The sequence below is a fragment of the Rissa tridactyla genome, chromosome 4 (assembly GCF_028500815.1).
Source record: "Rissa tridactyla isolate bRisTri1 chromosome 4, bRisTri1.patW.cur.20221130, whole genome shotgun sequence".
Lineage (NCBI taxonomy): Eukaryota > Metazoa > Chordata > Aves > Charadriiformes > Laridae > Rissa > Rissa tridactyla.
The window spans coordinates 88,250,320-88,265,418 of NC_071469.1; the positions used below are offsets into that span (position 1 = coordinate 88,250,320).

At 45.8% G+C, this 15,099-nt stretch overlaps 1 protein-coding gene across 3 annotated transcripts in view; it reads right to left on the reverse strand.

The window, feature by feature from the left end:
* MAF (MAF bZIP transcription factor) overlaps positions 1 to 15,099 on the reverse strand; it is a 192,306-nt gene that overhangs the window by 173,377 nt on the left and 3,830 nt on the right. For 2 of the 3 annotated variants that reach the window (XM_054197841.1, XM_054197840.1), the window contains exon 2: positions 6,513 to 6,589. In XM_054197841.1, the coding sequence (XP_054053816.1) occupies positions 6,556 to 6,589 (34 nt within the window). In that variant the 3' untranslated portion in view covers positions 6,513 to 6,555. Of the gene's footprint in view, positions 1 to 6,512; positions 6,590 to 9,935; positions 14,142 to 15,099 lie in introns of those variants that run through there. The other variant, XM_054197843.1, reaches the window with a different exon arrangement.

Below are 15,099 nucleotides of genomic sequence, written 5' to 3' on the forward strand. Positions count from 1 at the left end.
GAGCTTGTTACTGAGCGTGGCAAAGGGAGTGCTGGGGGTAGAGCCAATGCAGAATGAGGTCCACAAGATGCACACGCATATGTATTCCTCGCTCCCTGCCTGCCTGCCTCTCCTTTTAACTCTATCGTAAAGCTGTTTGGAAGTAGAAGCTGTTTGGAAGCGCTCATAAAAGCATCCATTAAAAGGCATTGCATTAGAACCCCACTGCATCCTGCCCAAATGATACAGGAGGGAGCCGAAGCACCACCACGGAGCGCAGGGAAGACGCTCTTACCTTGGCTTCGGTGGGACCAAGGAAAACCGGCCTTTGCTTTACTTTCCTGCTGCCTTTTTGCTCTCACCAGCCCTCCGGCACGGGTCTAAGCCTGGAGCCTCTCCATCAGCTCCCCCACGCTCCTGACCACTTGCAGGGGGTAAATCGGGAGCAGAATGTGGCCCCAGGTGTCAACAGTGGAGCTGAAGTTGGGTAAGTAAGTGGGTTGTTCCCATCCAACGCTTCCCTGTCGAAAAGCGCAGCCAGAGAAATGGCAGGCACAAAGGAGAAATGCCACACATGCTTTTCTCCTCTTTAAAAGGCTCAGCCCTCCCAAGGGAAACAGCCTTTCCTCTGGGAGGCTCTGGATACACCACCATGCACCCCTCTCCTTTACAGCCTGGCCTCGTTAATCATTTACACACCTTCACACCCTCCCTCCTTAATTGAGCTTGGGCCTTAATCTCGGTGAGTTTGATGGGCTGGTCTGTGCACAGAAGGGCTGGGGATCCTGGCTCTGGGCCGTCAATAACCCAGCACAATGCCTCTGCACAACACCGAGCCAGCTATTTAATTACCTATCACCGCTAACAAAAGCTCCCTTTATTTTGATTAACTTTGAGGGAACAAGGTTCCCCACCATCAGAGTATGTTTAAATAATTACACAATACAGCCTAACACGCCGGGAAACACAGAAGGAGGGGGAGTGGGGAGAGAAGAAAGGGAAGACGCGAGCTCAGCCTTACTTCCCAATTTAAACTAGGAATGACCTCGGGGTCAATCTTTCAGAGTATCTCAGATCAATTCAATTCTCACCTCCGCTGCCTACCTGCTAGCAAATGAACTTACTGTGCCTTCCAATAGACAGAAATGACTAAAAGGAAATCGCATTTAGCTGCATCTGAATAACCACGGTTATTAGGCGACGCGTGCCGAGGAAAAATTACCATTTCCCTTCTCCTTCTCTCCTCCTTGTGATTGTCATTCTCACCTCACTGGTGATTAAGATGTAGGATGCTCTCGCAGATTGTTAATTAGGTGTTAATATCTGCAAGGGGCCACAGCAAGCTCCTACACCTGAGGTCATTTCTCAGAAGTCGGGCTGTCTCCGGTGACAGTACCTGTAATTCCCAAAGCTAGTTTGATTCCCACTCAACAGCTGGAGCTAGTGTTTCTTTCATGTCTGGTTTCATTTCCTATCTGAAATTATATGAGTGCTAATATCTTTATTATCTTGCCCGTGGAAGTGCAACGCCGGAGCATGGCACAGCGTGTTGTTCATAGGCTTTCTTATTTTTTTATTTTTATTTTTATTTTTTCCCATGGCATTTTCAAAACATTTCAAGCAAAAACCTTTACCGTTAGCAAATTTACAGCTGAGGACTCCATTACGGATCGGGAGGGGTAGGAGGGAAACAATAATAATTTGGAGACGGAAGAAAAGAAAAGCTGCACAACTGCTGAATGGTAATGGCTCGAACCTTGGGAAATAAAGGTAATGGCAGGAAGGGGAGGAATTACAAGGACAGCGTGACCTCTGCGTGTCTTGCAGGTGCACAAGAGTTATTCCATATATGTGTGTGCGCATATAGGTATTAAGGACACATTGCGTTTAAGAGAGGGGGGGCACATAACTGAGCCGTGATTTTGCTTACGGTTTGACTCATTCAAATTATTCCTGTGTAATTCAGAAAACCGAAATCCCGAAGCACCTGATCTTTGTCCTCGTGGCCCGGTGCGCTCGGGAGACGAAATTCTCATCCCGGCAGAACCGGTGCACGGGACTTGGGCAACACCAAGGGTTTCTCATCCTCGGGTACGCGCGAGGGTGAATGACAAGTACTGCAATACACCAGCTTTCATTAAAAGGCTTCAAGGAACATTACAGCTATTTTTTAATTCCCACAAAAGCCTAGAAGGTAAGAATTAATTATCTAGGTTTATAACCATGTAAACCGAGATATAAAGAGATCAACGGTAACAGACCTTTAGAAGAAACCTAAGATAACAAGTTTAAAGTGCTTCAGTATTTTGCTGAAATAACTGGGTCAAAGTCTCACAAGTGAGTCAGACTGTAACTCCCAGCTCCCGGTTTCTTCACTCTCTAAACATCGGGACTATATGTGGAAGCCTGAGAAGTAATTTTATATGTGGGATGTTAAATCAGTACTTTTCCTGTCTCATCAATCTCCTGTATTTTGGTACAGTGTGAATCATTTGGTAAGCGGCACAAATTAGAAAACCCAGAAGAGACGTTAAAAATATTTCAATCTTTTTTCTTTTTTTTAGCACCGAACTTAAAATCCTCTATTAGAACTAAACAACAGCAAAAGCCACATCACTGGAAAATATTTTAGAGCTTATTCTAAACACAGGGAAAACTATTAAATTTACTTTACTGGGAATTTGGGGGGAGTAAAAACTGTCACATACGGCATGTACTTTCTCTCGCTCATAAAGACTCATGATGTTTTCATACTTCAAATTCATAGGAATGAGCTAGAAAAGAGTTTGAGACATAGTGAAGTTTCGCTTTTTTTAAATACTTGAGAACATTTTTTTACCTGCGTAAAATGACCTGTAAATTGTACAAAATACGTTTGGGGAGAGAAAAGGAAGGGAGAGAGGTCACTATCCATTTTTTTTTATCACGAATAACATATTGCACCCCATTTGAAATAAAAGATTCTCATTTAGACTTAATATAGCACATCTGCTTGAAAAATACATACAAGGCTGCCATTGACGGCAGCGGGAAACTTGCCAATAATATTTCATGGAAGTTATCTTGATATCAGCTTCAGAAAATAAAGACGTTTTAAAGGGAGCTCTAATTCAACAACGGCAAGTCAAAAATAACTTACTCATACGCAAAGAAATTTGATTGTTTTCACAGTTCTTCGCTTTAATTTCCAGTTTTACCAGATGTATGGTCTGAGAATAAAACTCAGGCGACAAGGTCTAGTTTATAGTAAAGTCGGGCGGTTTGACATCACGGGCTGTTGCCAGGAAAAGAAAAATGATGTCACAAACAACAGTCTGACTGGATTGCACATCAAAAATACACACGAACGGTATGAGGATGCAAAAGGGCTTGCACAAAACACAAATCTCTTTTAAAAATGCATGTGTGAAGGCAGGAATAGCAGTGAAAAGTAAGTAAATGTATACTTTAAGAGTGCCATGATTTCCCCTGTGTGAAAGGTCTTAGAGGTAAACTGGAAAAGGAACGGAAAATATATTTCTGTTCTTTACTGCTCCTTATTCTCCCCTTAGTTTTAGGGCTCATCCATATGGGGAAATTATGGAGTAAACTATACTGCAGTGCTATCCATTCCCTGGGAGGACACTCCTACTCTAGAGTAAAAGTGGATTTTCCCAGTTAATTTCTTTTACTTTGAAATCAGTCTAAGCTACATTGAGGAGGGGGAGAAATACACCCTGACTCATGAATGAGGACATCCAGGGAATTCACAGTGCAGCGACCGTGGTAGGAGTTTAAATCTTGCTTTTTATTAGTACAGACTTCCCTGTAGACGTTCCCTTTGTGGTGGAAGCGTGGCCCCCAGGAACTCAACAGGGACTTTACCAAAGCCTGCAGTGGGGCCAGGAGCCCACCTGGGACCTTTCCTCCCACCTGAGATGTAGGTAGGATGCAGTTTAGATCTCAGGGTCCACCATTGCCACATCCTGCCCTTGGACCTCTGCAAAAGTCCTTCAGAGCCTCTTCGAAAACTGAAACATTAAGTGTTACATACAGCGATAAAAAACACCTGGTTGTTTTTTTTTTTTTCCCTCACATTCCATTTTTAAGGGAATGCAAAAAATCGCAGCTACATTTTCTTATGCCAGAACCAAATTCTGCTTTCCGACATCATCACACTGATCAGGAAATAATCAGAGGCATATTTTGTTCCTGTTGGTTCTACACTGTTGGAGGATGGAAAAGCTCTTCTGCACCAAACAAAATACACTGAAGTAGAATAGAATATGCCTGGGGTTATGTACGTTTTGTGAGGGACATTCGCCGGAGCTGCTAGGAGATGGAATAGGCCAACAGACAGCCCTTGGAAAATAACAGTTGCCTTGTAAAATCCCACAATGTACCCTTGGTGGTATTTTATGGGATAGCAACTAATTTTGTTATTGGTATAACAGCGCATATCATAAACACAAATTTCATCCCGCAGTGCTTAATCTGAAAACTCCGAGCAATCGCCCCGGGCTCAAGGGCACGGAGCGACACCACCGACTGACCTGCTCGGACCTGCTGCCGTCCGACCTGCCAGAGACATCGTGGCGAGAACCTCTCAAACAGCAACCGCCAAGTATTCCAGTCACACTCATAAAATGAATTGCCTTGAAATGCTAAAAGTATGCCAGAAATAACATAATTCCTTCAAAGGAGTCGAGTTAGTAAGTTAGACCACGGAGACCACTGTCCACTACTATAAATGTACAGCCTTAAATTCCCCCAACCAAACCACCACCATGAATATCAAGTAAAAGCGCCTCCAGAGAGCGCAGAGGACTGGAGTTCTTATATCTAAGCTTATTATTCCTAATATCACAGAGACACTTCCCTGAATTGTCCTTCTCCTTCCCAAATTCCCCATCTGACCAGATGTCTTTCTCTCTCTTGCTTTCACCTGTCAATCACGTTCACAGCTGAAATTTGATTTCTCTCCCAACAGTAACCTTAGATGAAATATTACCATAGGGGTCAGAACTGTCTGAACCTTGCCATAAAAGTTCGTTAACTCTTCCGAGACCCGAGAGCTATTTGCTTAAAAGTAACGGATTTTGCTGCTGGTGGGTTGGTTTGGGTTTTTTTTTTCCTAGAATATGTGAAAGCGTAACCACAAAATATTGGAATAAAGGCACAAGGAATTGTCCCAGAGAGCAGCAGGCTAAGCCAGTCCTGAGATCACAAGTGTCCATCAGGAAAAAAACTTTTTTACTTTTTTATTATATTGGTAACAAGAACGCATATCACTTAGATTATTTATCTAAATCTAATAGTCACATATATAAATTACAGGAACCACAAAAGTTTTCCTACGGGATTATTGAAATTAGAACCATTGCACCAGGAACAGGGTGGTGGAACATGTGCTGCACCTTTGCAATGAAAATACGTATTTAATGTATTTACTTCAGCTGAATCATGACTTGGCTCTGTTCTTGCAAAAAGCATCTTGCGCTTTAAGCCCCCACAAAAGAACCCAAGTGGTCTGGTTTCCCTCTTATTTATAGGGGTGAAATACAGGGGAAAAAAAAGGCATTGCGGGCAAAACCCTACCCAGGGTGTTCCTCGGGGAAGCGAGAGGAGCATCAGGCTCAAAATGAACCTCTTCTGGTACTCCTTGAGAAACTTATTCCCGCAGCCTACACACCTCCAAAAACTCCTCTCGGTGCCAGTTAACGTAGAGTCTAGAGCACCAATTACATCTTCCCTGCCCTCACTCAAATTTTAAACCATAAAAAATAGCAAATAATAAACCAAACTTAATTCCATGAGCTAATCAAATTCAGCTGTTTTCTAATAGCACACAACTGTTGATCAAAGTGTGGCAGGCCGTACGGCAGCCTGTGTTTTTAACTAAAACAGGAGGTTTCATAAAAAAAAAGTCACACAGGAACCTGTCCTTGCGACCTTGGTGCTCATTTAAGCCACTTAGTATTTTTTAGAGTCAATAAAAATCAGATTCCACGGAAAAAATAAAGCGCCTGTTTGAGTCTGGCAGGGGAAGGGACTGGAAGTTTAATTCCCACATTTTCATTAGCGGCGTATTTTTCGGTCAATGTTGACAGACTGAACGAACGCGAATTTCCCGAGGAAAGCAGTGCCGCGAATTAAACTCTATTGTAATTTGTAAGTAGAGAAGTCGCCTAACGCAGACTCATGATTTTCGTCAAGATCTGAGGGAGATCTTCCGAAGACCCAGCCTTAATCCCCGTAGCTGATGTCTGAACGCTAGCATTTGAAGAAAAGGAAAGAAAACATTTGCAAAGGATTATATTTGAGATGCGGGACGCGGGAGAGCTGCCTGGCTGACAGAAGTACAAAGCCCCATCACTGCAAAGGGTTCTTGTAGGCACCCGAAAGTCAGCCTCAGCCGAGAGAGCCCGGGAAGCTGCACCACGCACTGTCACTGGCTCCCTGGGGCTGGACCAAAAAGCAGCTTCTTTGCAGCAGAAAACAGAGCAGTGAAATTCCCACCCCTCCTGAAATTACTAATGAAAATGAAAACATACCTTTTTTTTTTTTTTTTTTTTGGACCTCAGGTAACAGGGATTTTCACATCACCGTTGTAGATGATTCTCTCGGGTACCTAATTTAGTAAATATATTAAAATAAACCATTATTAGGAGGAATTTTTTAACATTTTAAAACGCGTCTGTCATGCCACTACGGTACGGAATAGGACCTTTTATATTCAAATCCTAAATTAAATTTAGAAAGTCTCTCGTACTGTTTATTAACTGTGAGCGAGTGAAGAAGAAATTAACACAGTTTGAAGTGAAACATTTCTAGCTTACACGTCTAGTCTTTACTTCTCATTAATAACAGGAGACTCTTACTGACAAATTACCTTAATAACACATATTTTTGCCTCACCAGAGAATATCAGCTTCTAAGACCTGAAAGCCTGTAGCTTTCTGTATTTCTTTCTTAATGATTGTTATTAGCTGCACTAATGTAATTGGCAAAATAATAATCAATTTTTGTACACACTCCATTATTTTCCAGACAGTAGTTTAATAACAAAAGCAGAGCTGTCATTTCTCCCTGCGGTTACTCACACTGTACAAATTCACCCTGTCAACACATATTTAAAATCTAATTTAAAAAAAAAAAAAAATTCAACGCAGAGTGAATCTTTGTACAATAAGTGAGATAAGTCAGCGAGTCAATCCACATTTCTTAAATATGGATATTTTGTTGTGTGTCCCTTACAGTTAACTTGCTCTCCCCGAGTGTGCATACACGGGCATATACATATATTTCCTATAAACTGCCTGCAGGAACGCTTCAGCTCCATCCATTTATTGTAAGCGTACAGCAGCATCAGAGCAAGGATAAACCACAAGTCTCATCGGTTTGAATTAAAAATAACAAAAATAAATAAAAAAAATAAATAAAAAAGAAGCGAGACAAACTCTAGGTGCTTTTTCAGCTTTTTGATTCCAGATCAGCTCCGCAGCTTTGCAAACAAAAGTCCGCTGCAGGTCTGGTGCCGGCTGAATGATCCCTTTCCTGCATCCCACCCAAAGGTGGGACAGGCGCGCCGAAACGCTCCCCGCATGCTGCTGAAAGCAACGTTCCCTTTTTTTTTTTTCTTTTTGGGTTTTTTTTTTGTGTTTTTTTTTTTTTTTTTGAGAAAGGGGACAATGCTTCCTTAAATGCAACGCTTGGCACGCGGCCTGGGATCTCTTAAAGCAAGTGCCTCCCGTAAACCTTTGTTGTCGTTTTCCCTCAAGATGACCTCTTCTTTCGTGCCAATCGGTGAATCCATCCTCTTATTAACGCGCGGGGGCTGGAGAGGAATCGGTGCTCTGGCCTGGCACCTGAAGAGCATCCGGGAAGCGATGCGGTCAGCCTGCTCTTAGCAGTCTCAGCCTTTGCTGTGACCACCCCTGCTCCAAACCCACTGCCATCCAGCCACATGGCAGGAGACCTGGACCGGGATGGCACCAACCCGCTTTCACCGGCAAGGCGCATCAACTTATTTAGTGATGCTTTATTTAATTATCACTTTATTAATAAGAAAAGAGTCAAAGAAAGTAAGACAGTGTGAAGGCAGTCAGAGACGCTAAGGAGATTTATTAATTTAAGAAGGCCGATCACTTCCCTTCACTTTATCTGACAGAGTTGGTGCAAGAGTTATACTTCAATAAGTTTTCTACTCTATACTGTGCTATTTTAAAAGGATTTCACAATAAAGGAAGCTGAAAGACTGTGCACAGTCTGGAGACCGTATCTGGTGTGACATGAATATAGTATTTTAACCAGATTTAATCTTACAGCATTCCCTCCTTGACAATGACTTTGCAGGAGGAAACCCTACGGAAAGGAAAAATCTGTTCATCCCACACCACAAAACACTGAATCGCATTGCAGGCTCCGGCAGCTCTTCCTACATATTAAAATGCTTTCATCAGGGAATTTGGAAGCAGAGAGAAAAAAAAAATGTTAGGTCTTGTTTGGTTCACTTTCAGGCTCATTGTCATTGTCACTAACGTTTCACTGCAACAGCTCCGAGCGCGGGAGGGAGCAGGGGCTGTTTGCAGAGAGCACCGCAGCTTTAGAAGCTGATACCGACAAATAAACCTGATTCTATCCCCATCCTCTTCAGCGTCACAACAGCCCACGGCCAAGGCCTTGGCAAGAACTTCTCTTTCAAAATCGGAGAAGCGGGGTTCGGGCTGCAGGGCAGCGGATCTGCCTGCTTTCTTATAGAAAAGAGCCTTAGACTCAATCGCATCCACATTCCGAGATACGTCCACATAGACTTGGGAAACTCAGCCTCAGAAAGCGCTGTTCTCCATACTTCAGATTCTTGAAAAGCCATGAAATGTAAATCCTGCCTGCCCCCCCCAATCTTGCTCCCTGCAGAGACCTCAGGGCCTGATCCAAAATGTCATTTTAAAAGCTCCCTTTGATTGCAGTGGGGTTTAGGTTAGTCTCCATGTGAGCACAGGTGAAAAGAAAAAAAGGAAGAAAAAAGAAAAAGAAGGAAAGGGGGGAAAATTAAGAATGAGAATAGAAAAGAGAAAGGAAAGAGAGGAAAAAAGGGAGAAAAAAGAAAAAAGAAAAGAAAAGAAAAGAAAAGAAAAGAAAAGAAAAGAAAAGAAAAGAAAAGAAAAGAAAAGAAAAGAAAAGAAAAGAAAAGAAAAGAAAAGAAAAGAAAAGAAAAGAAAAGAAAAGAAAAGAAAAGAAAAGAAAAGAAAAGGAAGACTGTGAGCAGAATCCCCGGGAAGTGCTCCGTGACATACCTAGGGGCCGGCCGGCCAGCTGAAGGGACACACCGGGCTAAGCTTGGGATGCGCGGAGGGATCCTTTAGTTAGGCACAGACTCCCCTTTTGTTCCAGGAATTGGATTTAGAAACAAACAAACAAGCAAACAAACAAACAAAGGCTGCTGCCCTCACCCTTCCCCGTCCCCTCCCGCCCGTCCCCGCCCGGGTCCCTGTGTTCCCCCCCCCTCCAGCTCTGTGCTGGGACCCCGGGGCGGGGGCAGCCCCCCAGCCCGTGTGTGTGTGAGCACCTCCGGTGCTCCCGCCCCGGGGTGGGTGTGTGCCCGGGGTCGCGGGGGGGTCGGGGAAACCATCTGCCCCCCCTCGACGTGCGGCCGCCCCCCGCCCCGACCCCGCGGCTGCAGCTCGGGGGTCCCGCTGAGCACCCCGCGGCTGCCGATGGAGAGAGGTCGGAGGGGGAGAAAGGGGGGGGGGGGTTCACACCCTTAGATAGACACCCCCCCCCCCGCCCAGGTTATTTTCGAGCTGCTGGAAGCAGGGGTTTAAAAAATCCCTACCAGAATTCCCCCAAAATGTGCCGCTCTCCCCCGGCCGGCGGGCAGCGGGGAGGCAAAGGCGTGTGTCCCCCCCCCCCCAGGGCACCCCGCTCTCCCCGACACCCCGCTGCCCTCGGGGACACCCCAGTTTAACACCCAAACCCAAGGCAGGGAGATGCCAGAGCTGGCGCTGACACGGGGTGTTGAGCCTTAACGCCTCCGTGCGCAGCCATTGACATTTCTGCCTTAACGGGGGACAAGCTGCTGAGAACATTTTTCAGGACTGTGGTTCTTTATGAATTAACAATTGAGAGCGGCAACCAGGGACACTCCATTCCCTACCCCCGCTGGAAACTCGAAGACACTGCTCGATTTGTTGTTTGCTGTGTATTTTTTTTCCTTTTTTTTTTTTTTCTTTTTTTTTTTTTCCCCTGCATGGTGCAGAAACACCACTTCCAGCAAACTTCTGCTCTGGCTTCCATTCCCTCCCTGCAAGACATCTTCTAGAGATGCATTAAAAAAATTTTAAAAATATAAAAATATAATAAAGGAAATCACGTCACAAAGCCCAGAGGGCTTCAAAGCAAGCAAGGAGAGAGGCAGAGTGATCTCCATCCCCATCGCTGCACCACAACTATGGGCCTGCACACTCCTGCGTCGGAAGTGGCACGGGTTTAAAAGCTAAGACTTTGGGGGGGGGAAAAAAAAAATAAAAGAAGAGTGGGTACAGCAATGATCACTTCAGAGAGCGATAAGATACAGGCGGCTCCCATCGAGGGCACTGAGACGTTATCAGACTGTGCCAGGTCAACCTGATACGGTGGTAGATAGCTGGGGCTGGGGCTGGAGCTGCCTATCTGCCGTTACACCCGGCTTCAGCCTCCCCGATCCCTGGCCTTTTGCTTTTCACTTGAAAAGTTAAGTCACATCCTGGACTATTTTTTGCCTGGTGTCGGCTTAGAGCTCACAAATCTGAATGCACTCAGCCCTCAGAGAGTGACAAATGTTATTCTCGGTCCTCCCCCACAATTTCAGGCAGTCAAGAATTAGATGCGGCAGAGTGTACAGTATTTTAATCTATTGATTTGTATCTGCCGTGCCCAAAAAATTCATTAGAGGAGCCTTAAAAGTGTGAAGCGGTGAAGTGGCTCAGCTCCCTCCCGAAAAGACGAATTCTTTCAACAGCCGCTCACCCCTGCCATGTCCCGGGGTGTGCTACCTCGTGTTATTCACACCGAGACCTGCACTTAAAACAGATATCTGAAGCACTTGACTACAGACAGCTTGAGTGTGTGTGTGTACAAGCAGGATTGGGGTTTTTTTTGTCCTGGCTGAGCAAACAAAATCTATCCCACTCTCCATAGCTACCCCTGGAATGCCCAAGCCTCATGGCAGCCGCTCGTAACACAGCGATTCGGCAAGAGGGAGGGAAGAAAGTTTATTAAAAAAATCTTAATTCCTAACATTGAAGCATGTAGGATTATTACTTTTTTCTTTTCCCCCCCTGCGTGAAATCTTAAATTCAGCCATCTGAACAGGTGTCAGAAACAGTGGGTCCATTTAGCTCCTCTGATGATGGGAGTAATAAATATAGAGGATTTCCTTTCAATATAGCACATGCTGAAATGACACCAACGTAGCTCTGGCATCTGAGCAGATAATTCTGATATATGCATCATTTCCTCCCTAAATCCAGGAAGCAGCTACACTCTCTATCTGATATTAGTATATTATGTCAAATAGAAATTGGTATTAAAATTATGAATGATTCTAGATCAAGAACTTCCTACACACCACGCAGAGGGAGGGGGAGGAAACAGCTGCGCAAAAGCTTTCGGCAGGGAAAGGAAAAAAAGAGCTAGGAAAGTTCATCTTTTAAACTAAAAATTTGCTGCCATGTTTCGCGTGGGGGTAGTTTGCAAGCGGCATTTTGATTCAGCGCAGGGGTTTTTTGGTTTAAAGAGGTGAAGAAGACTTTCTAATAAATAGAAATTTGCCGTTTGCAAAGGGGCGCTTCTCGCACAGCGCCTGCCCAGCGGTGGCGAGAAATTGTTCAAGAAATAAATATACACTGGTGGATATTTCCCTCCCTTCTCCCCTCTTTTTTTTTTTTTTTTTTTTTTTTTCTCTCTCTAGGATGCGGTCCGGGATGACATTTCTCGAGCAGGGAAAACGCTGCAGCACAAACATAAAAATACTCCTGGACCCTGCTCAGCAGAAGCCCGGAGGTTGGGCAGAGGGTTATGTTTCGTTTTAGGGGGGGGGAATAAAAAAAGGCTTAAGGGTAAGGTGGGATGGGGAGGCCGGAGGGGGCCAAGCCGCAGCACACGCCATTTCCCAGCCAGCAAAGGGCCGCTCTCCGTGCGAGTATCTCCCGGCACCGGTCACATGAAAGTTCTTTGTAATGTAGTTAATAAATGGGAAAGCACCATAGGACTATGGGAGAAATAGGATGTCGTTAGTGATGGGGGGGGGGGGATTAAGACCCCGCGCACCTTTTGACACAGGATTGCCCGGCTCGGGCAGCGTTCCCCCGGCTTTAGCCGGAGAGGTACCTGCGGGAGAACAGCAGGATCCTGCTCCCCTTTGAAATCCCCAGGGATTGTACCTCCGAGCTCAATGGGAGCAGGATCGAGGCCAGAGTCAAGCCAGGGGTGATTAATGAATGTAGGTTATTCAGAGCAGAGCGGTTCCAATTAGTCCTCAGCAAGCAAAGGTGGGCGCTCCCCTGCAACGATTCATACAGAGAACCCCAACGCTCGCTTCGCTTTAGTGAACATTAAAACCTGCATCTCTTTTCCCCCCCCCCCCCCAACTTCAGTTGGGCAGTTGGCGCGTGTCAGGCTGAAATTCAAGCGCAGCCTAAGGAAGGCTGCGTTTTTGTATTTTTAATTTGCAAAGCAAGATTGCCACGTGTCGTAACGATGCCAAACTGGGAGAGAGCCTTTTTCTTCCCTCTCAGGTTGGGCGTGTGATGGGAATTTTCCCTTTTGCACTCGGGCTATTTCTAGGAAGGATTTCTCTTATCACTGTTCAAACAGGGTGGTGGGGTTTTTTTTCTTTCCTCCGAGAAAGAAGATACTTCAGGGAGGCAGCAGCGCTCCCCTGGCTCAGTCGATTCACAAGACTTTTCAAATCCTAGCGCCTGGTCCTATAACTTTGCCTGCGAGGAAACCCGGAGCCGCAGAGGGGCGGCGGGGATGAGGCTGGACCAGAAGCGGGTCCCGCTGCGAGGGCCTGGGGCTTCCTGCACCCCCGGGGGCTGCAGCCCCGCTTCGACGGGGGCTTTGCCGTGGAGAGGCCTTGTCCCTTCCCTTCCTTAGGGCAGGGCTCCTTCGGGAGCTCTCGGCAAGGGCGGCAGCGACGCCCCTAAGTCACCCCCTGTGAAAAAACCTGGGCATCAGTAAAGGCTCAGCCCAGAGGTGGAAGAAGAAATAAAAAAGCAGCCCTGTCTTTACGAGAGGAGATAATTCTCTGCCCGGCCAATAGCAACCAGTTTACCCACAGATTAAACATTAACCAGAAAATGGAACTCGAATTAACCAGAATCTGGAGCTTGAACCATTACTCAAACCCTGGTGCAACAGCAGGTCAGATGCCAAAGGGCAGGTTGGTGGCCCGGTGCCGGGGAGGGGAGAGGTGCGGCATTGGGGACCGCAGCCACCGACGCTGGCTGTCACCAGGGCCGGGCATCCATCCCCTCCACGGGGACCTCAGCAGGAGCAGGCTGACCTCCAGCAGCACCCAGAGCCCACTGACGCAGGCACTCGTGGGTGCAGGCGCCGCAGGGGGGAGTCGGGGCCGCATCCTGACCTCGGCACACAGGGCAGGATGGGGTCCGAGACATGGGCTGGACCAGCCGGGCAGAGCAATGGCAACAGGTCCTCTCCTTTCAGTGCCACCAGCACCCGGCAGGGATGACCTTACAGCTGGGAAGAAGTTGCACCAACAGCAGGGGGGGGGGGAAATAAAGAAAAAAAAAAAAGTGCTGGGTTTATGAGCTGGGGTCTGAGAGAAAACCCCCATCTGGGAGCGGCTGAAGCATCCTTCGGAGAGACCCCCGCTTCTCAAATAAATTGGGCAGACAATCCCGGTCAAAGAGGGGGAGAGGGCTCTGCAAAGGGACTCGGAGGCTCTCGGGGAAGGTGGCTTTAAACGAACTGGGTCGAGGGTTTGAGGAGCCTTTCGAAGTCGAAACTCCCTTTGACATGGAGAACCACGGCGAAGAGGGGCTCGGAGACCCGAACATTTCTACCACATTAACCTTTGGATTGATTGTTTAGGACAAGTAACTCTCAAAAGTTGGAGGAAGTCCTCTGAATTATTTTTTTTTTCTCTGCTCCTCAGTTCTCTCTGGGCTTTCTAAGGCCTGTAGCAAAAATAATAAACAAAAAAAAAAAAAAAAGAAAAGGAAGAAAAAGAAAACCACAGGGCAAATGAAAGAAGAAGGGGAGGGGGAAAGCAAAGTAAAGAAAAAAAGGAGGCAGCATGGACCCAAATGGCAAGAAATCTTTCAATCTAGCGTTAAGTGGCTCTGTGACAAGCCAAGCCTGATGCGGTGTCATCTCTTAGTAGAGACAGGCATGCTTTGCTGGGATCAGATGATAAGAGGATGTGAAGTCTTCCCTTTCACTTCACTCCATCATAAAACAATCAAAATACAGGGCCGTATCATGTCATCAGGTTTTTAAGCAGACCTCCCCTTTGAGATCTCCTAAAACCTGGTGGGATGATCTGAGTCACTGAAACTGAGCCCGTTGCAGTAGCGAGAAGGCAGCAGCGGCAGCAGCAGCACCTGAAAGCTCACGTTTTTCATCTACCTGAAAGATCGCTTGATTTCTAGCGGGCGACAATTTTCCGTTTTACACGAAGCTACCCCTTTTCCTTCTCCCCGCCTGAACATTACGGAGTCCAGCTCTCCCATCAGCATCACCCCTTCGCCAGGCGGTACGCTGAAGTACCGCTCTCGGAGTTACCGAACTTTAAACTACAGACTAAGAAACTGAGTACGGAATCAAAAAAATGCAGTTTATTATTGTAGATTATTCTCTCTTTTGATATAACCATAGAGTCGAAAATGAAAGAAAAGCACATAGGAACATCACACGTGGTTAGTTAGTAACTCAAGATATAAAACAATTTTGCACAGCAAAATATGTAAAAGAAAAAGTAACTGACAAGATTTTTTTATATTTATTGTGGTAAGATTTACTTTCCATTTTTTTTTTTTTTTAAAAGACAGGATATCAGTCCCTGAAAATAAAATTTACTGATTATTGCCTTTAAAACTGTGGAATTTTTGAAGTTACAGAAAATCCAGTTCTGCA